General features: G+C 33.7%; 1 protein-coding gene and 1 long non-coding RNA gene across 2 annotated transcripts; one reads left to right on the forward strand and one right to left on the reverse strand.

Moving 5' to 3' along the window:
* Positions 1-155: 155 nt before the first annotated feature.
* Positions 156-2232, forward strand: LOC134259056 (uncharacterized). Its single transcript, XR_009990269.1, has 2 exons — positions 156-357; positions 1188-2232. It is a non-coding gene; the product is annotated as an uncharacterized LOC134259056 (long non-coding RNA).
* A 6040-nt stretch (positions 2233-8272) lies between these two features.
* On the reverse strand, positions 8273-9931 carry LOC134259055 (uncharacterized). The gene has a single exon (XM_062741653.1). It carries the CDS (start codon positions 9929-9931, stop codon positions 8372-8374), a length of 1560 nt encoding a protein of 519 aa, XP_062597637.1. The 3' UTR covers positions 8273-8371.
* Between the last annotated feature and the right edge of the window lie 15774 nt (positions 9932-25705).

Raw genomic sequence — 25705 nt, forward strand, 5'->3', positions numbered from 1 at the left:
CTGATGTAGTAGATTACTGGGGTTTTTTTTCTTCGTTTTGAAAATTTGTCATCAATGAATCTTTAATAATTAAATTAATGAGTCAGACCTTTTCCCTCGGTATCCAGGTTGAAAATTTATCCGGTTGGGGGGTTGATGGATAAATCTGTAAATCGGCCTCTTACACCACTAGAGATGTACATGTTTTCTTGTTTTATGATAATATTAGTATTTACAGTGTATTTCGTTTAAATGTCTCCTTATGTTTTCCCCAGAGATTCCAGCGCAAGACGAATCACAAGCAGGACTGATAACGGTCTTGGTAGTAGGTCCTGTAGTAATAGTCATAGGATTAGGGGCTTCTGTCCACTTTATAAGGTACATCATACATACTTCATTGGACTGTTATTCTCAAGTGAATGTTTGTTATTTTAACTTTGAAAAATGTCTTTTTGAAAGAAAAGTGCGCTAGTTAGTTAAATGACTTACATGGCATAGGCGTTGGAACCGAAGGGGGAGGGGCTTAACCCCTCCAATTTTTTTTCAAAGATAGACATTTTCTATGCATTGAAAATTGGGGTTTACCTTTTTTTGTTGGTTTAGCCCCACTTTCAATTAGCATCCCCACTTTCAATTTGCTTCCGACGCCTATGCATGGATTATTATTATACCTCATTATAGATATTCTAAACAACGCGTTATCTGATTGGTTCTAAGCTATCACGTGATCGGGCCGTACAACTTCATATTTCCCGGCGGTCGGCACGCTTTTCATCACATTCCACCTCTTCAGAACACCTTATGTATTTTCCCGCAATATAGTTCTCGTTCGTTGAACGAAAACTCCCGAGAGAAGTAGACGTAACAATAGCCTAGTTTACGTCACAAAACTGATGACAATGTGTTGAACGAAGGGTTTTATAGTAACTTTACGTAAAAAATGAAGATGAATTTGAAAGAGGTGCCGAATTTGAATGTTTATTTTAAAGGTTTTGCTTGTTTCGGTATAATAAACAATTCATTGCATGAATGTTCGGGAAACATGAAGACTTATTCAGCCAAGAAATATCATATTCCCCTCGGGCGAAGCCCTCGGGGAATATGATTTTTCTTGGCTGAATAAGTCTTCATATTTCCCTCACTATCACGCAATAAATGTATAATATTGCTTTGTAATATGACACCCATATTTATTTTTATGATATCAGGAGACGATGGTTCAGTGGTGGAACAAACTGAATGTCAATCATAAACAGGATAAAGGAGGAAACAGATGTAATATTTAAATTTGTGATAATTAAAGACATGTGAAGAAGACATCAAAATGAGTCAAAAACTCTAGAACAACTTGTAATAACATTAACGTTTAAGGAAGCTATTTTACGAGTTGTGTGATAAAGACATTACAGGTACATTTTGGTTTTGGGGAGCCTAATATTTAGTAATCGATGGAAACCACGAAGACGTTAAACAATGCAAAGTGAAAGGGCGTAATACACGAAAAGGGATGAAATTGAAAAATAAGTATTTTCAAGAAAGGGGGAATTTTAATGCCTTTTGGTAAGGTGCAATAACGTCCGTTTTTGCGTTAAAGGTCCTCTTTACTCTGCCCTATTGTCTTTTGCAGGGCTGCATAACTCATCATTCCATTTGAAGCAATATAAATCCCTTTTCTCCATGTGTTAAAGCATTTCATTTTTTCGCGTTATTTCCCCATTTTCCCTTTGCTTTATTACTTTTTTGTCGGATTTTTACCCTATTCACTTTGCACTATGACACGCTTTTGAAATTTTCCGGCAGTTTGGTTTTTTAAATAATCTTTCGTAAAATGTTTAAAAAATAGTTCTAATTTGAAATGAAACGAGAGAATAAGTTGAATGGCATATATATCTGTTTCATGTGTATTTGAATGGCATATATCTTTTTCATTTTTATTTGAAAGGCAGTTATCTTTGTTGTATTTATTTGGATTTTGTCCAGATAAATCCATCGTTATTAACAAGAATTGTAATTTTTTAAAGGCTGTATGACGGTATAAATGTATATTTTTATATTTAGCATGTGCCTTATGGGTTTTTACAGGACTAGCCTCACAATTTTGCTTCATAAGCATTAAAACATGTTTTCAGATAGATAAACTTTTTATATTTTAATGCAAATACCCTCTATGTATTGATACAAAATAAGTTTCTACAGTTATTAGATTAATCATAAAGTTCACCTCAAAGGTTGCAATAAAATCTTTTATCAGATTGTTCTTTGTGTATTTGGAGAAAAGGATTATATCTCAAGAATAAAGGGAAATAAATAGAAAGAAATAATGAAGGATTCGTAAACAAGAAGCCCATGGGCCTCAACGCTTACAGCGTAACTGATTAACTTAGGTCCAGCTGTTCCCCTATATTGGCGCCGATCCTACTCCTGGGGGCCATGATTTGAAAAATCTTGAATCCACACTACCCCACAATGCTTCCACATACATGTATGTCTAACTTTTCTGCCTTAGTTGTTCTTGAAAAGGTTTTCCTATAAATCTGAATGTTAAACTTGTTTTCCCCATTCATGATTTGAACATTTAAGAATCTATCCTACCACAGGATGCTTTCACATAAGTTTCAGCTTTTCTGGCCTCAGGCCTAGTGTTTCTTGAGGAGAAGATTTTTTCCTATATATTTCACATCAAAACTTGCATTCCCTATTGTGGTGCCACCTTATCTGTAGGGAGTTATGATTTGAATAGTTCAGAAAGTACACTATCTCATTATGCTTTCAAATATGTTACAGTTTTTCTGGCCCAATAACATTTGGTTCTTGAGAAGAAGATATTTAACGACTTTTTTCTAAGCATTTTAATGTAAATCTTTGAACCCCAATTGTGGTTCCGCCTTATACCTCCCGGGTTAATGATTTGAACAATTTAGAATTCACACTACCCAAGGATGCCTTAACATTAGTTTCAGCTTTTCTTGCCCAATGGGTTTTTAGAAAAATATTTTTAAAGATTTTTCAGATATATTTCAATGTAAAAACTTTAATTTCTTACTGTGGCCCTGCCCTACAGTACCTATGGGGGCCATTTTTTTTTTTTACAGAATTAAAAAGAATGGATGGACTTAAATGGTCAGAAAAAATTTAAGTTTCAAAGAATGTTAATTTTTTTTCCCATCATACAGACCCCCGATGTCTTAACCGTGTATTCATGGTACAGATGTGAATTTAAAACGCTCTTTTTGAGGTAAACTAAATAAATATCGAAGGCAAGGTACCTGAAGATTTCTTAAATATCAATAGATGATCAGAGTCACGCGTATTTCATCGTCTGAATACATAGTCAGCGTATGTTTGACATTCTTTGGGAAAGGTGAGTTTAAATTGTGAAAGTGAAGGGCGTAGTCCCCTTCAAAGGGGAGATAGTCAAGATAAGACAAAAATAGGATGGCGTCATTAAAAAAAAATCTTCTCAAAAACCACTGAGTCAGAAAAGCTGAACATTATTTGGAAGCATCCTTGAGTAGTGTAGAATGTAAATTATTAAAATCATGACCCCCGAGGGTAGGACGGGACCACAATAGAGATCCAAGTATTGCATTTAAATATATTGGAAAAATCTTCTTCTCAAGAACCACTGAGACAGAAAAGCTGAAACTTATGTGGAAGCATCCTGAAGTAGTGTAGATTCTAAATTGTTAAAATCATGGTCCTCAGAGGTAGGCTGGGCCGCAATAGGGAATCCAAGTATTACACTGAAATATAAAGGAAAAAGTCTTCTCCCCGAAAACCACTGAGCCAGAAAAGCTGAACTTATGTGGAAGCATTCTTGGGTAGTATAGTTTTAAATTCTCTAAAATATGACCCCTAGGTGTAGGGTATGGTCACGATAGGTATTACAAAGGGGGGAAACTGGTAAAGTTACTCAGAGAGCGATGTGGCCCATGGGCCTATTGTTTACAAATGTTATACCTAAAATAACCATGTATTCGTAGTTTTTAAATTGCTTGTAATTTATTTTGGATTCACTTTAATTACAGCTTGGTAGAATAGTCGCAAAATGATCCAAAATTGGGCGTTAAGTCCACCCATTCTTTACACTATATCCTAGGACGCTTCCATATAATTTTCAGCTTTATTGGCCCATTTAGTTCTAGAGAAGATGTTTAAAGACTTTTTCTCTATACATGTATGTATTTCAATCAAATTTCCGATTCAGATTCCCATTTATTGCCCCGCCGTACCCCCGGGTGCCATGTTGGACAGTATAGAAACTACACTACCAAGAATGCTTCCACTTAAGTTTCATCTTTTCGGCCCAGTAGTAGAAGAGAGGGAATTTTTAAAAAGATATTTCCTGTATATTTCAATGAAAAAAAAATGGATTAAATAAACACGGGTGACCTATTGCTATCCGTTTTCGTCCGTCGTGTGTTATCATTCAAACATTGTGATCTACTTCTCTGCAAACACTCAACCATTTTAAAAACGTCATCATAGTGAAAATCCATATTTTCTTTAAAAGTCTTCTTCTCTGCTCCTGGGTTTTAAATTTCATTAAAGCTGAAATGTTCAATTTACATTTAATTAAGGCTGAAATAATTTAACAAAATAATCTTCCTTGGCCCTCCGTAATTGTTCATTATCTTCTGTGACTTTTTAAAATGGAAATATCAAAAAGTTTCCATTCGCACATGAATCAAAATGTTCACTGCAAGGTGTATTCCTGACGGAGGGGTCTCGTATTTGTTGTTTATGGACTCTTACACGGTCAGCTAGTTTGTTACCGGTCTGTCCTATATAGTTTTCCCCGCATGAAGTACAAGTCATACAGTATGTTAAATTTCTAGTTTTGCATGACATATTCGCATTGACGGTAAACGTTTTACCACATTTAAATGTAAACTTTTCTCCGGTTTTTAAATAAGGGCAGGTTCCACACAGGGGATCCATACATTTGGCTACAGTGCGTTTTTCCTCATCCGACGAGAATCTGGCTCTTGTTAGGAGATTCTTTAGGTTTGGAGGTTGGCGTCGGCTATATTTTTACAAAAATAAAAAACTTAGTATATGGACCACTATCAGAGGGTTTAACAGATAAGGAAAAGGACTACCTGACAAACTTTGAATTCCGAGAGAGTCAATTCTATGGTTTACCTAAAGTACACAAATCTAAAATTATTAAGGATGCCATAAAAGAGCAAAATAGCATATGTATTACATGTGCTGATCCGGCTGATTTAAGCTTCAGACCCATTGTAGGAGGACCGAACTCTTCAACGCAAAGACTGTGTCATTTATTGGATATACTTTTAAAACCATATTGTCAAAAAGTACCCAGCTTTGTGAGAGACGATCTGGATTTTATAAATAATTAACCTACTCAAGTCACCTCTAACACTAAACTTGTTACACTGGATGTTGTAAGTTTATATACAAATATTCCTACAGAATTGGGATTGCTAGCAGTCAAATTCTGGATTGAAAATTATCCCGATGTTCTAAACGACAGATTTCAACGGGACTTCATCCTGGAGGCTTTAAAATTAGTTCTAGATAACAATACGTTTGCTTTTTCAGACCATCTTTGCCTCCAAATTAAGGGAACAGCAATGGGGACAAAGGTTGCACCTACCTAGGCAACATTAACCCTTGGTTATCTAGAACATAAGTTACATGATCAGCTATGTACGTTGTGGGGGATAGAATCTGCAAACAAAATACCGTCTAAATGGAAAAGATTTTTAGACGATTGTTTTATCTTATGGGAGGAGCATGTCGATAAACTAACGGAGTTTTATGATCTACTAAACCAAATGAATTCGGATATCAAATTCACGATGGAAACAGATGATATGCAAATGCCATTTCTCGATGTTCTTGTAACAAAGGATAATACCAGCTTAAATACGGATATTTACTATAAACCGACCGATACATACCAATACCTACATTTTGGATCGAGCCATCCACATCACACTAAAACAGCTATAAGCTTAACTGAGGATTTTTGTGTTTTCTTTTTTATTTTTTTAAATATTGTTATCCGATTACTGAGACATTATCTAAATTTTGGATATATATATATATATATATATATATATATATATATATATATATATATATATATATATATATATATATATATATATATATATATATATATATATATTAAAAAATAACAGAACGCCGATTAAAACTCTACCGGTTTCAATTGTATCATCAGGAGTTTTGACATATTGCTATAGATACAAACATTTCAAAGTATATTGTGACGTCATGTAACGTCAAAAGTGTTGCGCTTTAGTACAGTTCATTGTGACGTCATTATGTTACGTTATTACGTTAACAATTAGACAAATAATGCGGGAAAATTGTAAATTGTCTATTATGACAGGGCATTTAGCTTTGGTTTAAGAAATGAAATAAAATGTTTTTCCTTGGTTTCACGTTCTTTTTCGGAAGTCTTGTTATAGAACTTGTATATAGGAAAAACTGTAAAATTAGGGAAAATGTTTTCAGCACATATTCTGATATGTCCGCTCACGGCAGTGCACTGGTATTCAGTTTGACGAATCTGTTGACGATGGACGGTCATTCGGTGTTTAAGGGTGTCCCCGGTTTGGCCAATATAATGCTCGCCGCATCCTGAACATGTCATGACATATATCAAATTTGAACTTTCGCAGGTAAAAGAAGAATGAATAACGAATTTTCTTCCGTTTTTAAAAATAAATTGTTCGGTTTCCTGTAAAAAGGGACAGGTTGCACATCTTGGTGTTAAAAAATGTCATCATTACTGGGTTTTTTTTCTTCGTTTTTAACATTTTTAGCTACTTCTCTGCAACCACTCAACCAATTTCAACCAATTGTAGCATAAAGCATATATGGATGACTGAGAACAAAATCGTGAATTTATGGTCCATGTCCCCCTCGTGCTTGAGGGGTTATGCCAAACCACTTACCAATTTTAAAAATCTTCTTCTTTACTCCTGGACATCAAACAGTAAAACTGTTGGCATGTTTGCAATATGCCTCTACCAAAATTGTGAAATTCATTTCCCCATGTTCTAGTGCTTTGGCGGGGCTAAATAGATTATACAGTGAAAATCCATATTTTCTTAAAAAGTCTTCTTCTCTGCTCCTGGGTTTTAAATAAACTAACCAGTTACAAAGTTGTGTTGAACAAGGTTGCCTCTTTCAGAATTGTGAATTTCATGGCCTCTGGGACAGGGGTTCTTATGTTAGAACGGTGTTTTATTGATTATATAATGAAAATGCATAAATTCTTTGAAGATCTTCTCTGCCCTTGGGTATTCAACAAAAACTAACTATGACATAGTTATGATGAACAAGATTGCTTCTTCTATAATTGTGTATGACATGAGAATATTACAACAATTATAAACAAATAAACTGATAGTTAAGGCTTTGTTTTCCATAGCGAGAGAAAAGGGATGATTGGGATTACTGAAATAATAAGTGTAGTGTTCAGTAACAAATAATGTTCATGATAAGTTCTTATCTGTCCCCCAATTATCACTATCACCTGCATATGCAGACTATTTTAAAACAAACTAACTTCTACAGTGCTTTCGTACTATTTTACCAGAAGGAGAACGCTTGACCAAATGGTACAGTTGTGAAAAACCTGGTTAAAATACCCTTGCTCATTAAAACTTACTCTGTTTGCCTCTGATATGCCGAGGAGCAGTGAAGATTATCAATAAATGTTTCATTTTCACTACAGATTCAGCACAGCCCTACTGGAACAACAGAATCCATCCCAGGGTGATGAAATTCACTACTTTGGAAGACATTTGAACATCTGACTCAATATTAATGGCCATGAAACTCATAATTCTAGAATAAGCAGTTTTGTTTAGCATATCTATACATTTAATTTCTTTGTTTTATATCCAGGTGCAGAAAGAATTTCAAAGTAAAATGCACATTCACTGCATGATCTCTGTAGCCTCATACTGATCATGAGGCTATGAATTTCACAATTTTGGAAGAAGCACCCTTTTTTATCATAACCATGCACACTAATAATTTAAAAATAAGTGCATACAACAAGATTCTCAAAGAATTTTTTAAAGAATTAAATGCATTTTCTTATTATAATAATCAATCTATAGAGTCCCGTATTAAGACCAGAACCTCTGACCCAGGGGTCATGAAAATCAAAATTTGAGAAGGGGCAACCGTGCTCATTAGAACTATACACGTACTTAGTTTGTGTAATATCCATATTCAGAGAAAAAGAATTTCAAAGAATGAATGCAGTGAAACATTCATACTGAGGTTATAAATGTACCGTCTGAATCATCTTTGAATACCCAACAAATAAAAATAACAAATTTGTAAAATAATCAATATGAAATTTAATGAAAATTTAAATCTATTTAAAGTTAATATTTACAAAATATACATCAATATAATAAGCAAAAGTCTCATTGCTCTTGTATGTAGGCGCTGTAGGATTCTGGTGGGCCCAATATATTCTAAACCCGAGCTCATAAAGTTTTCTCAAAGCACCAACGTCAGTATAGTTATGAAATTCCAGACATAGTTGAACTACGTTTTTTAGAGCACCGGATTCTATTATTTCCGGAAGAATCTGTCTTTCACTTCCTTCTATATCTATTTTAAGCACATCAATCTTTTTCTCTGTATGACCTAATTCCTTAATTATTGTCTTCAAATTTTTAATTTTCCATTTTATCCCTTTCACTTCGATCTCACTAACTTTATCGCCGAGTCCAACTTGATAAAACATGATGTGTTCCGAATGTTTATAATTACCGACATTCATACTCGGATCAAATGAAAAAACGTCACATCCGTAAGTTTTCTCCATGTCCTCATCAAAAGAAAAGTCGTTACTTATTCCAAAGGAATACACTATGCAAGGTGTTTTCGGCCGGAACCGGATATCATGACATACGTCCCATCCTCCGTCCACAATATTCCCCAAACGGATCATCTGTTTGCAGAGAATTTGGTGTTTTGTTATATAATCGTTGAACATCTTTTCGTATTTTAAATCTTCCTCTCGACCGAGAGGACGTATTCCCAGTGGAGCTATATCTGGTAAATTTATTTTCGGTGAAATCATATTTGATTCATGCTGGGACGAGGAGGAAGTATTTCGATTTGTCAGAAACATGTTTATGGTAAAACATTTAGATTTTCTTTGTTTTGTCCTACTGTTTTCAACATATTCCCAGTTTCTGTCGTACCAATATATTACGTAATTAGAAGAGTGTAATTCACGTAGTGCTGTAAGCAACATAATGTAATCTTCCGGATTTTCCTTTTTTGTGTCATAGTGAATCTCTAAAATAATTTGTTTTATACTAGCTACTCTAACACTTTTGCAAAAATCTAATAGAAACGGAAAATCACTAGATTTGATTTTAAGAATTACTACGCTAAGTTTTCTTTCGTAGTTGTATAAAATTTTATTAAATCTTAAAAGGTGTGTATTTTTTCGCGGTTCCATTTCATCTCCATAGAATACAACGTTACACCTGTATTTGGCATGTATCTGCTCAACAAACCTATCACTTAAATCATGATTATAGCTGTAAACAACACAATTCAAACTCGGCGCCACGCCGCCATCCGTGCAAATTCGAACACCACCGTAATCTACGTTTCCAAAACGTTTCGGTTCTGTACACAAACTTTGAAGGGAAGTGACGTAGCGCTGATATAAACATGAGAGGTTATATGGAGACACTTGATGAAGGAGCTCATCTTGTGGTATCCTAATGTCGGATGTTTCTGACCAGTGTAAACAGTGGTCATGGTAAACAGCACTGAGCCTTACGAAGCTGTAAATCCAGACTATGATGGCGAACAATAGAGATAGAAGAAAGACTTTTTTCAAAGAACTTTTAAATCCACCCCCAAGAAGATAGGTGTAGAGACTCGTCGACAGTCGGCTTGATCTCATTTTAATCTGAAAATAAAAAGGACGCAGCATTTACTGACTGACTAACATATACTTGTAGCTGAGAAATCGAAGGTTTTACCTCTCTGAAAAAGATTTTTTTTTATACGATTATAAAATCAGGCCATATATAAAGCATCATGATCTTTATATTCCCCGCAAACAAAGTGGGGGAGGGGTTAAAATAGGAATCGCGTATGTCAGCCTGTCTGTTAATCAGTCTTTCTTTCCGTCTGTCTGTCTGTGCAAACGTGTATGGTCCACATCTCTCTTAATGAGGAAGATTAGAAACTACTGCCTCACAGAAAGATTGTTCATAACCAAAGGGTATGTCATGACCTTGAACCAAGGTCAATGGGCAAATTCAATTTCAATTGAAGAAAAAGTTCATAATCCGTTTCAGGTCCATATCTTTCTTATGGATAATCTTGGTGAATTCTCATTTGAAATAAAAATTTCTTATGATTTGAGGGTGTGTCATGACCTTGACCCATAATCATATGTGCAACTTCAAGGTCATCGACAGAAAAAGTTCATTATTCGTTGCTGTTTTGTATCATTCTTATGGAGAATAATCTGGGGGTTGGGAGTTTCCACTTCACAAGATTGCTTATGATCTGAGGGGGTGTAATGATGTTAATCTATAGTCAGTGTAAAAAAATAGATAATTAAAGCCTGACTACTTTTCAGTAGGAAAATACTTGAAAAATTGTTGTCTTTTCGTTTAATTCTAATGATTAACGGTATAGACGTTTTATTATGCATGAAATGCGCCTTTGTTTCATTATAAAAAATAATATAATGAACAATTACCGGTAAATTTAACACTAAATGTTTAAACAAATTGTGAACACCTCTTCGAATACAGTTACAGTATATCGTTGAGGGAGTTTCCAGTTCCCCAAGAACAGGACTCTTTCCCGAGGTACATCCGAGGGAAATAGTCCTGATCATGAGGAACTGAAATCTTGCTAACTCCATCAATGATATACTTTTTAACTGTTTTATTATACATGTACCGATACAAAAATTAAAAAAATCGAGGATTGTTAATGACAGGGAATAAGCTTCCGGACTAAAGCACGGGGATTAGTCCATTAACATATTAGACCGATACAAAAGTAAAATCTAGAGGATTACGGATAACCGGGAATTAGCTCCCTAGGCAGGGATTAGCTCATTTGACTAATCACCGGGATTAGTCCATTCACAGAGATTTCTAGGGAATTATTCACATTTTACTGCCTAACTTTTATATAAGAAAAAAAATCAGTAGAGGCATAATAAATCCATCTTATATAAGTATTAATAGTGACTTAGCACATTCTGTGAAAAACCAAGCGGGGGTTTTTGTCCTTTTTGGTCAGTTCTAAGTTTTCCGATGAATGGAAAGAAACTCGGAGAAAGAAACCAAACAGTGCACTGATTTAAAAACAAATTATAATGCTATATAGGAAAATTATTTGCACTAAAAAAAGTAACGGGTTTTTCATTAATATTTTCTTCGATTCTTCAGTTTAGGTTTACAATGCATCACACCCTCTTTAACATTATGTATCTATGTTGTGATACACCCCTTTTATTTAGCAATCATATCCATCCGTGCCACAGTTTTTCTGTATGAACATATTGAACACGATTCATCAAAGTGAAGCGTTCATTTTGACACCAAATTAACATGTCGATTATCAAGGAAAAATGATTTTTAAAAAGGTTTATATCTATGTATTTTTCATTTTAAAGAAATGCGTCATGTTAAAATTAAATGTAGTGTGGATTTTTATGTGATTATTAACCAAAGGAACATCAGGAAGGAAAACTTTCTTAAAAAGCACTTATGTCCCAAAATATCTTTGATATTTATAAAACTATACATACATGTATATGTGTTTATGAAGTTACAGACATTATAATATGTGTCGCTTTTCCATCTTTTTTAACCTTTAATCTACAACGAAATCAGCTTATTATCAGTCGTTGCAAAATGCTACAGTTTAGTCTTAAACAACAGAATACAGCAATATCTAGAAGATAATGGAATATTCTATCGATCTGACACACAAAAAGGTTTCCGGCTCAAAAGATCTTGTGAAGACCACATAATACCCTTACCAACCTAATACAAGATCGGATTTCCTAAAATCATTTAAGATCTAAACTATGCAAGTATGAGGTTCGAAACGTAATAACAACATTATGACTTAAATAACGTTATTTTGACGTAACGTCAATGTGTTCCAACACCGTGCGTATCCTTCCGCTACGAATATAAACAGGTGGGAAAGGATAACATACCGCGGGGGAGCGGGTATAATGCATAATCCGCGTTGGTCTTACTGTATATTAACTGTTTCTAATTTCATTTCAACATATTTTAGTAATGACCTGGTCGATGCAAGAATTCTTATAGAAAAATGAATACTTTGACTTATAGTTTTAGAGGTTTATATATGCGTTCAACTCCATCAACAAAGTGAAACCTACCTTAATTTCTTTTTAAAGCAGTACATACCATACAAACGGATCTTTCTCCATGTGCTACACACAGAAAGGATTCCGGCGCAACAGATCTTGTTAAGACTACGTATTATAGTATTTCTAAATAATAATTTTAAAAATTCTTATTTCATTGTCAAATCTATGAAATATCAAAGACACTTTTTCATAGTATAAATTTGAATCACAGGATTTCGTGTACCTATCAATATTATCGAAATTTTCAGTAAATAAAAACATAGGTAATCAGAGATTACAGAACTCACCTCAATGAATGTTGTCTTTAAGTAAGGCAAAGTCACACAATTAACCAACAAAAAGTGTACATCCAAAAATGCAAAATTTATGCAATTTTGATTTGATACTTTGGAATAGACCTATATAAAAACTTCAAACTAGTTCTTCATCATGAAAACGTAATTAAAATCCAGCACCTGAAGCAGTTTTGAGAGTTTTCATCCCTGATGAATCATTTGTGCAAGTTTGGTTTATATAAGCCGTATAGTTTCTTGGTAATAGACCTGCACCCATAACTTTTACGAGGTCCATACTATGAAATTGTTTGTCGAATTCAGCATCTGAAGCAAGTCCATTAGTGTGCATCCTAAGATGTATATCCAAGCAAGTTTGCTCAACATAGAGCTCAAAGTTACTTGGAAATGAAACTTGTATAAAAAACTAACCTTTTCAATAATCCAGAAAATGTAAGTCAGATTTAGCATCCGAAGCCAACCTAGTAGAATGCACCCTTAGATGTACCATCCATGCAAGTTTGGTCATATAGGGCTCATAGTACCTTGGAAATGAATCCTGCACCAAAAACTTTAACCCTGTTCACTCGTCCAGAAAATGTAGGTCAGATTCAGCATCCGAAGCAAGTCTGGTAGTATGCATCCTAAGATGTATCATCCATGCAAGTTTAGTCATTATAGGGCTCACAGTACCTTGGAAATGAAACCTGCACCAAAAACTTTAACCTGTTCACTCAACCGGAAAATGTAGGACAGATTCAGCATCCGAAGCAAGTCTGGTAGTATGCATCCTAAGATGTACCATCCATGCAAGTGTTGTCATTATAGGGCTCATAGTATCTTTGAAATGAAACCTGCACCAAAAACTTTAACCTGTTCACTCAACTGGAAAATGTAGGTCACATTCAGCATCCGAAGCAAGTCTGGTAGTATGCATCCTTAGATGTATCATCCATGCAATTTTGGTCACTGTAGTGCTCATAGTTACTTGTAAATGAGACCTGCACCAAAAACATAAACCTGTTCACTCATGCGGAAAATGTAGGTCAGATTCAGCATCCGAAACAAGCCTGGTAGTGTGCATCCTAAGATGTACCATCCATGAAAGTTTGGTCAGCATAGGGCTTATAGTTACTCGAAAATGAGACCTACACCAAAAACTGCACCAAAAATGTTAACCTACTCCAAAAACATTAACCTGGTCATTTCTTTGCCGAAATTGCAGCATCTGAAAGTTTGACTGGTACAATGAAACACACTAGAAACATCTTCCATGCATGTCTAATCAATATAGGACATAGAAGTACTTAAAAAGAAAACTGCTCCAAAAAACTTAACCTTAACCCGGGACGCTGACGCCGAGGGTATTACATAAGTTCCCCCAACTTCGTAGAGGTGAGTTAAAACTTCGTAATACCTATAATAATATTACTTTTACTGAAAATTTCGGTAAAATTGATAGGTACGAGAATGTAAGTTAGATAGAAGTGTAACTCCTGTTGATAATTTAAACACATTAATAAGAACTCAATCAAAGACAAACGGCCAAATTTTTAAATTTATTCTTTTCAGTAAGACAAAAATATTACTGAAAAGAATAAATTTAAAAGTTTAAAAAGGAGTCATGCGCGCTATCTTGTTTATTGATTATGGAAATATTGTATATACGTGTATATTAAACTGACATATAGGTCTAATGAGCCGGGTGAAATGTACATACGGTTATATTATACATGTATTTATTTGTTGTTGTGGATAACTATACAAATGTCACTATGATAAAATATTTACTTACTTATTTATTAACACTTATTATCATTCCACTAACGAACTACAGTCAATTATACCATGATGGCAACCTCTTACGGGTGAACATTGACTTGCTTCAGACATACATGTATATTAACTGCGTCTACTTTCATCATGCGACCTATACATGATATATATAATAGTAATGACCTGGTCGATGCAAGAATTCTAATAAAAATGAATACTGTATCTTACAGTCTAAGAGGTTTATATATGCGCTTAATTCCATCAAGAAAGAGAACCCTACCTTAATTTCTTTTTAAAGCTGTGATAACACATACAAATTTAAGGGGTCTTCCGCCATGTACGACACACAGAAAGGATTCCGGCGCAACAGATATTGTGAAGACCACATAATTAATACAACATCGGAAATCTACATCGTATCCTTCCGCTACAAATTGACTTTTGCGAGGAGCACTGACTTTTACATTTAACAGGTTGGGCACACACCACCAAGTGGTCATTTAAGGGGATGTCCGGCCACCTTTCGTGCAATAAGAACAAAATGTACACATTTCTTCAAATGGCTAAAATACATCATAATTTTATCAAATTTTAAGTCCTTATGATTGAAAAACAATAAATATGCATAATGGAATGCATGTTTTGTGTAAATGATTTACACTTTTGCAGAAAAATGCTTTTGATATGTTTCAAATTCAGCAAATCCTTAAAAAATCCGAAAAAAATATGCAAAGTGTGCATTAGGGCATTTTCTCAACAAATGATTGTAGAGAGAACATTAATGCACACTTAGCATATTTTTTTTTGGATTTTTTAAGGCTCTGCTGAATTGTGTAGTGCGCAGTTCTATGAAGCATATCAAGAGCACTTACCTGCAAAAGTATAAATTATTTAGGCCAAACATGCATTCAATTATACATACATGTGTATTTATTGTCTCTTCATCCTAGGGACTTGAAATTTCATTATACTAGAGTATACTTTAGCCATTTGAAGAATTGTTTACATTTTGTTCTCAGTCCACCTAAGGTGGCCGGACATCCCCCTTAACCCCCGTTTGGTGGTCAATCGCCCATATCGGTGTCGTTTTTTACATACCAAATGGGGGAGAAAAATCGTTTTGTTTAGTTTTCTGGAATGGCTTGAAATGGCGCGTAATTTTACTCACGGGAATAAAATATAGATATTTATCTGTACTGTGGACAAAAAAATCAGAATTTCAACGCGGAATGTTTTGTGCAGTGTCGTTCAAAATTTTGACAAAATCGTCACCTATGTAAACAAGTGCAACGTTTCTGTGTTTTTACTTAAGAAAATGTCCCCCATCTCGGGCGTTGTTGCGACTATCAGTGGTGTTCTTACATTTCTATTTGTCATCCGGGCAACCGATAATCTATCTTAACCAATTAAAACTGACGATCTTTTTCGAACTTGGTCGAAAGACTGATTTAACTACAGAGGCCCGTTAGTGTCAATTTTCAAAAGGTAAAATAAAAGGAAAGGTAAGAATTCGCTTTTTATTTCGTTTATTTCGAATTGAATGGCTTCATTCTTTATAAAAATAGGATGTGCTGCGAGTTCATGATAAAATCTTGCTCGAAAACCATAATATTAGAATAAAAACAAGAATAAATGCAACTGTCACTTTGTAAATTTTTTATTCAAAATTATTGGATTCATATAGTAGATACATCATAGATATGCATAATAAACCACAGAGAGTCGCACAGAAATCGGAATTCCTGTCGCACAGAAAAAGGAATTTAAAGGAAAATAAAGAATATATGTTACATTCAAATGTAGAAAAAAATAATATTATAGCAATAAGTGCCCACCATATGAATAAAATACGAGGAGTTTATCGGGATTTTATAGAGATTTATATTGACGAAGATCAAAAGATCGTTTGAAAAGTCACTTATCTAGACTTGCACCTCTAGTCTTAATATAATTTTTACCGAACTATACACAACAAAATATTTGTTCGTATTGTTTGAGCAAATCGTTCGTCCGTCACAGACAGCTGTGGGTTTCGTCTTTACGAAGTTTACATGGAAAATTGACTAAATTGTATTAATTATGCGGGGAATTTGTTAACTTAAATTCCCCAATGCCTAAGTAAATGCGCGTTTGCTTTATTTTAATAAAAATGAATTTGAATATAAAAAAACTACCATTTGGTAGGTAAAAACGACGCCGATTTGGGCGATTGATCATCAAACAGGGGTTAAATGACATTTGGTGGTCTGTGCTCAACCTGTTTAACTGTTTACTTAGACATTTAAACCTGACGTATGGAGGTATAGAATTAATAACAGATATAAGAAAATATTTGTAGTGGTAATAAGTATGGTGTTTCAAGCACCAACATGTGAAGTGCGGTCTATGAGGGTAGGGTGGTTGTCGGATGCTTCATGGGCAACTTATATGCACTTTATTTCTGATCCTTGTTTTCGTTTAATTAAATGTGCAGCTAAATATTTTTATCGCTAAAGGTCTTCCGTATATTATCAAGGTCCACTTTAAAAGTCAGCGCTGCTCGCAAAATCCATTAATAGAAACAGCGGATTTTGAAACGAACAGACCCAAGAACGTTATTTTGTTTTATGTAAAGACGGATTGGTAGAAGATAATTTAAACAAAAAATCATTTCTTATTTCATTGTAAAATCCATGAAATATGAGAGATTTTTTTCATATTTTTTTTCATTATGTTAATTTAAATAGAAATGTGGCTCCTTTTGATAATTTGAATACAGTACTCAAATGAAAACTCAAATATAAAAGATATACTGCCAAATTTTTAAATCTATGTTTTTCAGTAAGACAAAAATATTTATACCAATCAAATTAATTTTATTGATTATGGAAAAGTTTTATATACATGGATATTAAACTGACATATAGGTCTAATGCGCCGTGTGAAATGTATATACGTTTATTTTGTACATGTATCTATTTGTTGTAGTGGATACTATACAAATGTCACTTAAAAAAAATATTTACTTACTTACCAAAACTAATTATCACTTCATTACGAAGGCCCATAGGCCACATCGTCCACCTGAGTAACTTTGGCCATGTTATTATTCTTTACAAGATTTCCCATTTGTAATACCTTTAATGACCCTGCTTTACCTCCAGGGGTCATTATTTGGAGAATGTAAAATCTTCACTACCCCAGGATACTTCCATATTTGTTTCAGCCTTTCTGACCGGGTGGTTGTTTAGAAGAAGATTTTTAAAGATTTTCCCTACATATTACAATGTAAAATTTGGATTTCCTATTATAGTCCCGCCCTTCACTCGGGGGTCATGTTTTTAACAATTTAGAATTTCCGCTACCCAAGCAAGCTTCCACATAGGTTTCAGCTTTTTTGGCTCAGTGGTTCTTGAGAAAAAGATTTTTAAAGATTTTACATATATATTTCAATGTAGAACTTGGATTCCCTATTGTGGCTCCACTCTACCCCTGGGGGTCATGATTTTAATAATTTAGAATTTACAAAACACAAGAATGCTTCAAGATAAGTTTCAGTTTTTCTGGCCTAGTGGTTCTTGAGAAGAAGATTTTTTAATGACCCTACCCTATTTTTGTCTTTTCTGGATTATCTACTTTAGAAGGAAACTTGGTCCTTCATTTTGGCAATTTAAACTCCCCCTCATATAAGGATGCTTTGTAGTAAGTTTGGTTAAAATTGACCGAGTGCACGTGGTTCTAGAGAAGTTGAAAATGTGAAAAGTTTACAGACGGACGGACGGACGATGGACAACGGGTGATCAGAAAAGCTCACTTGAGCTTTCAGTTCAGGTGTGTTTATTCATTTGTTTGATCCATATGGGTATATAAGTCAACAGAAAAAGTAAAATAAATGTTAACGCACTAGCATGCAGAAAATCGTACTATATCGATTGCAGATTTTGTACAGTTGACTTTCAAGGAAAACTAACCAGTTCATGTCAAAGAAATCGAGTCAAGCAAGACATTTTGGATAATTACTTCTTGAATCTACGGAAAGTACTCGTAAAGTTTTTTTTCTATGGTAAATTAAAGAAAAACAATACAACGGAAAAAATGTCATTCAATGCGTTGCATATTTTACTTAGGTGCAACAGGCAAAAAAATTGTGATAACCTCTTTTTGGTGAAGCTTTAATTGTCGTTTGATTTTTAGAATAACCATCAATGAACTCAGATCAATTCATTCTTTTTATATAGCGGATCGATGGCATTAACCTCGACAACGCAACTCAGAATTATATCTTATATCAAAACATTGTAATGATTTAATTCTATACAGGAATAACGTCAGTCCGAGATCCCCTCGCCTATCTTCAAGTCTACGAAAAGATTACTACTGGAAAAAGAACTGCGCCCTCATGCACGTTTCTAATTTGCAACACCTATGATTTGAATATTAAGCTGATTTGAAATCAATAGACAGTAAGTACTATATTTTTACACGCAACTTTAATATGGCGACTATGGGGTAAACTTCCTGCCTTGAACAGGCTGACATAAGCCGGCAATTGCTCGTTGAGCAATATGCCATGGTAAAACCCATTCCGGGTACATGCCAAATTGCGGAAAACGACACGTATGTATCGTTGCTCCATTTTTGATTCATGGCAACAAGGCATTGGTTTTTAGCTCACCTGAGCTGAAAGCTCAAGTGAGCTTTACTGGTCACCCGTTGGCCGCCGTACGTCCGTCTGTCCGTCCGTGTGTATACTTTTCACATTTTAACTTCTTTGCAAGAACCACTGGGCCAATTCTAACCAATCTTGGTACAAAACATTCTTCGGGAAAGGGGAATTTAAGTTATAAAATTGAAGGGTCTAGTCTTACTAAAATGGGAGATAATTATATAATCAAGATAAGACAAAAATAGGGTGGCATCATTAAAAAATCTTCTTCCAAGAACCACTGGGCCAGAAAAGCTGAAACTTATGTGGAAGCATCCTTTGGTAGTGTAGATTATAAATTGTAAAAATAAAAACATAACCCCGGGGGTATGGGTGGGCCACAATAGAGAATCATAATTTAACAATGAAATATAGGCCTATAGGGAAAAAAAACTTTAAAATCTTCTTCTCAAGAACCAGAGGGATAGAAAAGCTGAGACTTATATGGAAGCATCTTTGAGCAGTGTAGGATCTAAATTATAAATGATCCAGGGGTTAAGGTGGGGCCACAATAGGGAATCCAAGTTTTACATTGAAAATTATAGGTAAAAACGTCTTCTCACAAACGAATGGGACAGAAGAGGTGAAAGTTATGTGGAAGCATCCTGGGGTAGTGTAGATTTTAAATTGTTAAAAGCATGACACGACCCCCTTTGGTACGGCAGAACCACAACAGGGAATCCAAGTTTTACATAGAAATATATAGGAAAAATCTTCTCGAGAACCACAAGGCCAGAAAAGCTGAAACTTATGTTGAAGGATCCTTAAGTAGTGTACATTCTAAATTGGTAAAAATCATGACACCCGGGGTAGGCTGGGCCATAATAGGGAATCCAAGTTCAACATTAAAATATAAAGGAAAATCTTTAAAAGTCTTCACCTCAAGAACCACTGTGCCAAAAAAGCTGAACTTATGTGGAAGCACTCTTTGGTAATGTAGATTTTACATTCTCCAAATTATGATTTCTAGGTGTAGGATAGGGCCACAATAAGTATTACAAAGCGGGGAAATCTGGTAAAGAATAGAAGGGCAAAAGGTTCTTAGGTGATTGATGTGGTCCATGGGCCTCTTGTTTACAAATGTTTTCCTAAAATTACGATGTATTCGTATTTCTTTCTACTGCTTGTAATATATTTTGGATTCACTTTATTTACAGCTTGGTAGAGTAGTCGCAAAAAGAACCAAAAGTGGGTTTAACTCCACCCATTCTTTATACTATACCCTAGGATACTTATAATTTTCAGATTTATTGCCCATTGGTTCTAGAGAAGACGTTAAAAGATTTTTTTCTCTATATATGTACAGGGTGTTTCACAATATATGTCACACATCTAAATGGACTTAATCTGAATATTGAGCATGATAACAAAAATACCAAAACACTATAGGTAAGGATATTGATATTGCAAAGTATTCGCAAAATTATAATATACCATGAAGTAACTGATGATATAATCAATGATGTCATAATTCCAGCTGTTCCCAAAATGGAGCACAACTTGCAGCAAAAATTTGTTGTAAACTTTTATTATAAGAACGATATCCTAAATAATATACAGGGTGTGATGATGAAAAATATCCAGACCAGAAATTGTTGTCTAGTTTTCATGTATTAAGAATAATTAGAGAGTTAATAGAACTAAATTATAATGTAAAGATGAAAGACAGTTAAAACTTGCCTCCCCCCCCCCCCCAAAAAAAAAGCAAAACGTGATGTGAACAATATCAAACTGAAGTCAATCATTGTGAAAAGCTCATGAAAGTTAGATCTGACTTCAGGGAAATGGATTGTAGCAATGCCGGTAAGTGTATCTAGTATATTTAGAAATCTTAAATTTGAATTAAGTGTGTCCTCAAACAAGATCTCGGCAAAGCCAATTGACGTTCAGAGTCGATTAAAGTTCGCAAGATTGACTTAAAGGAAGAGCGAAAGAAGTGGACACAAATTAACACATACTGGTAGTTCTGAAACGACACATTTATTTAAATGCAACTTTAAATAAAAAATAGATATGCACTTTCACTACTGGACGAAAAAAGTGCTGAGAATCCCAAATTTTACTGATAATGTTTGATAATTACTGATACGGTGCTGTTGTTGCTGATAAATACTGATATTTACTGTAATTATTACTGTTGTTGCTGATAATTTTAGTTGTTGCTGATAAATACTGATAATTACTGTCGTCTTTTACTGTGGAGTCTGATAAATACTGATAAATACTGTTGAGGTACTGTCGCTGCTGAGAATTACTGATAATTACTGTTGAGGTACTGTCGATGCTGAGATTTACTGATAATTACTGTGGTCATTGTTTTTAACCTGGGAATGGATGAAAATAGCGTGAGAAATGATTATTTGTTTTTTTTTTAAGTATTTTAACAAATTCATTGCAGTCAATTACAAAATAAATTATTCTAAAAAAAAGTCACGTTTTATTAATTTGTTTTCAGTTTTCAGCTATTGATTTCATTATAATTATTTTTAGACCATAATGTTAACATAAATGTTTATGTTTTTTCTTTAAATTTCTCCTTACACGTAGATGACATTATCTGAGGAAAATTATTCTGCTGTATTTGCAGTGGGTTTTCTTCCCAAGTACTTTTTTTTTTAAAGTTTAATTTTTGTTCATAAAGGTTAAAATGGTGTCATCTCATATTTTTTTCTCACATGTATGTGTACTGTCATCAAAATCTTTTTGTGGGTATCTTTAATACTTCAATACAGTCAATGGTTGTAAATATCAATTTATTTTACCGTGTGGAGAACTGAAAATGCATGAGCACATTAAGTTGAAAACACCCCCCCCCCCCCTTTCCATTTACTTTTAAATTAAGCTCTCATTTTAACAAGACAGTATTAAATATTTGTCATAAATTCTAGTCTTGAAGCGTACACTTTGTTATTTTATAGAAGAATGTGACAGGGTTTAATAATTAAATTGAAGCATCTTTAATTATTTTTTTTATATATTATGTAGACAGCGCGCTCTAGTTCTCCGATGTTCTCGCTGCGAATTTTATATCATTGTGTCGCTTTCTCTCTCTCTCTCGTTTAAAGTTTAAATTATTTGTTAAGGCTTAAGTATTGTACACTACATAACATAAATCTTATGCAGTGAGATTTTCAGTCAATGAAATACACGTCTTTCTTTAGGCTAATTCTTTTTTCATTGTATACAGTTTTAAGTCTATGGGCATATATGGCTTCTAATATAATGCGCCACTCCTTAAACATGTTATATGCGGTCAGTCAGTTAAAAAACAAAATAAAATAAATCAGAACTTGAATTAACTTTTTCCATCAATGCAAACTTTGTGCTTGTTGTTCTGGAACATACCTGTCAACCACGTGTAATTTAAGTTCTACTTTCGTTTTAGAATCGGGTCAATTATTAGTACATTCTGCCATAGGGATATCGTTACGGCTTGCGTTTTTGTAAAATTAGAATTTTGTGCAGAGATTATAATTTTTTTTATTCCATTTTTGTCAGAGACCTTTGTATAAACGATCAGTACAAACTTGGTGCTTATTTATATGATTTTACTTGATTGTAGCACAAAAAGGAGGGGGTGAAATACTGTTTACAATTAAGTGATAACCGATAGGACAAGGTCTGTTCTTTAGTTGTGTGTTTTAAAAGTCATGCAAGTTATGATATTATACTCATCGAATTTTTTATATGCATGAATAAAATTATTTTAGAGAATCAATTGCAATGAACCATACAAAATTCAGAACTGAAGTAATTATAACATTTATTCATGAGTGCGACACACAACCTCATGTTTCTGACATTCAAAATCAATATAATTTTAAGGGGTTTTTTTCTCGGATTAAGCGAAGTGGAGTTTCTCTGCATCTGAATTGTGAACAATTAATGCTAATATTATTTCAAAAAAGTGTTTCACTAAACAATCTTTCTCTTAATATCTATATGATTGTATATTTCGCACATTTTTTTTTTTAAAGTGAAGTCAATTTCTCGTCTACGTATTTACCGGTCCCAAACTATCGTTAGCAGAGATTCAGAATTGAAAATACATGTGACCACCTCCCCCGGGATATTCTTTTATCTGATAAACAAAATATACTGCCCGGCCTAAATTCCCTTACTTCGCATTTATAGCAACCTACAAATTTTTTTTGTTTACTAGATTCTTATTCACGCATGCCTTTTAGACCTACTGTTATGTATAAAATCACCTACATTTAAAATGTTTTTGTGGTCTATGTATACTAATGTAAAATGGTAAAAAGATTCAAATAAATAATTGATTGATTGCAGAAATATGCGTAAAACTAAAAAATGAAATTAAATACTGAAGAAAGACAGATCTTTGAGAATTGAAATAATAATTAAAATAAGTCTGTACAACGTACATGATGTACATGTACATGTATATATCTTTCTTTTATTATAGTACCAAAGTGTTCTATTCTAAATATTTTTTCTATCAATTTTATTCGTCATCAAATTCAATATTATAGAATTTTTTTTTTTCGTGCGACCATAAACTTTAAGATTGTTTCAAAGTAGCGAGTACATGTACAGTGTAGGTAGTTTGTTTATTGATAACACCGGTAGCCGCAGACGAAGAACAATAGGTAATTAGAGCCCATTGTTACGCAGACCACTACAATTTGCATGGAATATACAAGTTGTACCCCGTTCTACCCCGGGGCTGAAGACATGTACACAATACAGCCAAATCACAGGTCGATCACCAATTTCTGATCAATTGAAATCAATTTAAAGGTGTTTTCCTTTCAACGTTTTACCATGCAAAATTAAAATCGATCAATTTGATCATATACTAATAGTAACATATTAAATTAAGTCTCATTTCAGTTCTTATTTCCCATTCCATAAAATCAAATTAAAAAAAAAATTAACGAGATTTCAAAACTGATTAAATAAAAAATTATTTTATATCTAAATTTTAAGAGATAAACTAAACACTTGTACCTTTGCACTAGGGATTCTTAACCTCTAATTTTTAATCAGCTCGCCCCATTTGCCGGTTGCACATGCATACAGTGTGTACTTGTACATATTTACATGTGGAGGAGTTCAATTCTTGTATAATCTACAAACGTCTACATAACATTCAAATAAATGGATAAATAAATAAATTATTAATTAGAATCAGTGCCCACAGATTGAACATATTCAAACCCGTTTTCGCCTCTTAGTTACTTTTAAAACGGATAAAATTTCTAATGTTCGAGCAAATTTTCAAATATTTCGACAAAAAGAGACCAGAAAACTGAACATTTAAAAGATAAATATAATTGTTTTCGAGAAAAAAAAGGCCTTCAAAAACAAAATGTTGTCCAAACTCGACCAGTTGACCTAGTGAAAACGGAACAAATCCAACTTTTCTAACCTACAGGAAACTTTTTTTATCCCGATTTTGTTTCCATCCATTAAGAACTTTTTTCTTATTATTGAAAAAAAAGATCACCGATCTCCCTACATAATTTTCTTGGAGTCGGGAAAGGCGGCGATGGATCTTTTTAAGATAGCATAATTTTCTTTTTATTTACAGTTTATTTTTCAATAAGATCTTATGAAAAAGTAAAATTCCATTTTTTTTTCTGCAGTTCATTTTTTTTATTAATTCTAAATCTATATATTCATTCTATTAATAATTCATTTGATTAATGTCAAAATTTTCACAAACGTAATGTAGAAATTGAGATCAGCATACATACATACAGTCATGTAACGTTGTCACATGCAGAACATTTAAAGAAATATGAACATTTTGTCATGATAATTCAAGTAGAAGAAAGTAATAATTGAAGGGTTTAATAGCCCTCTGTTTTATTTTAAACCAATTACCAGGTTAAAAACAATGACCACAGTAATTATCAGTAAATCTCAGCATCGACAGTACCTCAACAGTAATTATCAGCAATTCTCAGCAACGACAGTACATCAACAGTATTTATCAGTATTTATCAGACTCAACAGTAAAAGGCAACAGTAATTATCAGTATTTATCAGAAACAACAAAAAATATCAGCAACAACAGTAATAATAACAGTAAATATCAGTATTTATCAGCAACAACAGCACAGTATCAGTAATTATCAAACTTTATCAGTAAAATTTGGGATTCTCAGCACTTTTTTCGTCCAGTAGTGACGTGGGTTCTAAAAAGTCAAATATAAAACAAAAAGTCTCAGGTATCCTGTGAAGCTTACAAAACAGTGGTCAGAAATTTCTGAGCATTAGTCTCTTAAGTTATTAAGGACAATTTTCGGAAAACACTTGGAGAATAACATTTTAGAATTTGTTGCCATAGTAACTGAAGTGGAGAATGTTCGATACTTCTGACTCAAAAAAATAATTTTGAACATATCCTGATTAAAATGATATATAATATGTATATGTAGCTTTTGTTGTCATTAATCTCTCTGTGTTTAGATGTGTGACATATATTGTGAAACACCCTGTATGTATTTCAATGTAAAACTTAGATTCCCTTTAAGTGGCCCCGCCCTACATCGGGGGCCATGTTGAACTATATGGAATCTACACCACGCAGAATGCTTT

Source organism: Saccostrea cucullata, unplaced genomic scaffold (genome assembly GCF_032062105.1).
Source record: "Saccostrea cucullata isolate Sc308-1 unplaced genomic scaffold, CSIRO_AGI_Scuc_v1 ctg810, whole genome shotgun sequence".
NCBI lineage: Eukaryota > Metazoa > Mollusca > Bivalvia > Ostreida > Ostreidae > Saccostrea > Saccostrea cuccullata.

Coding starts and splice junctions, on each gene's coding strand:
- LOC134259055 (XM_062741653.1), bottom strand. CDS start 9,931: ATGAGATCAAGCCGACTGTCGACGAGTCTCTACACCTATCTTCTTGGG.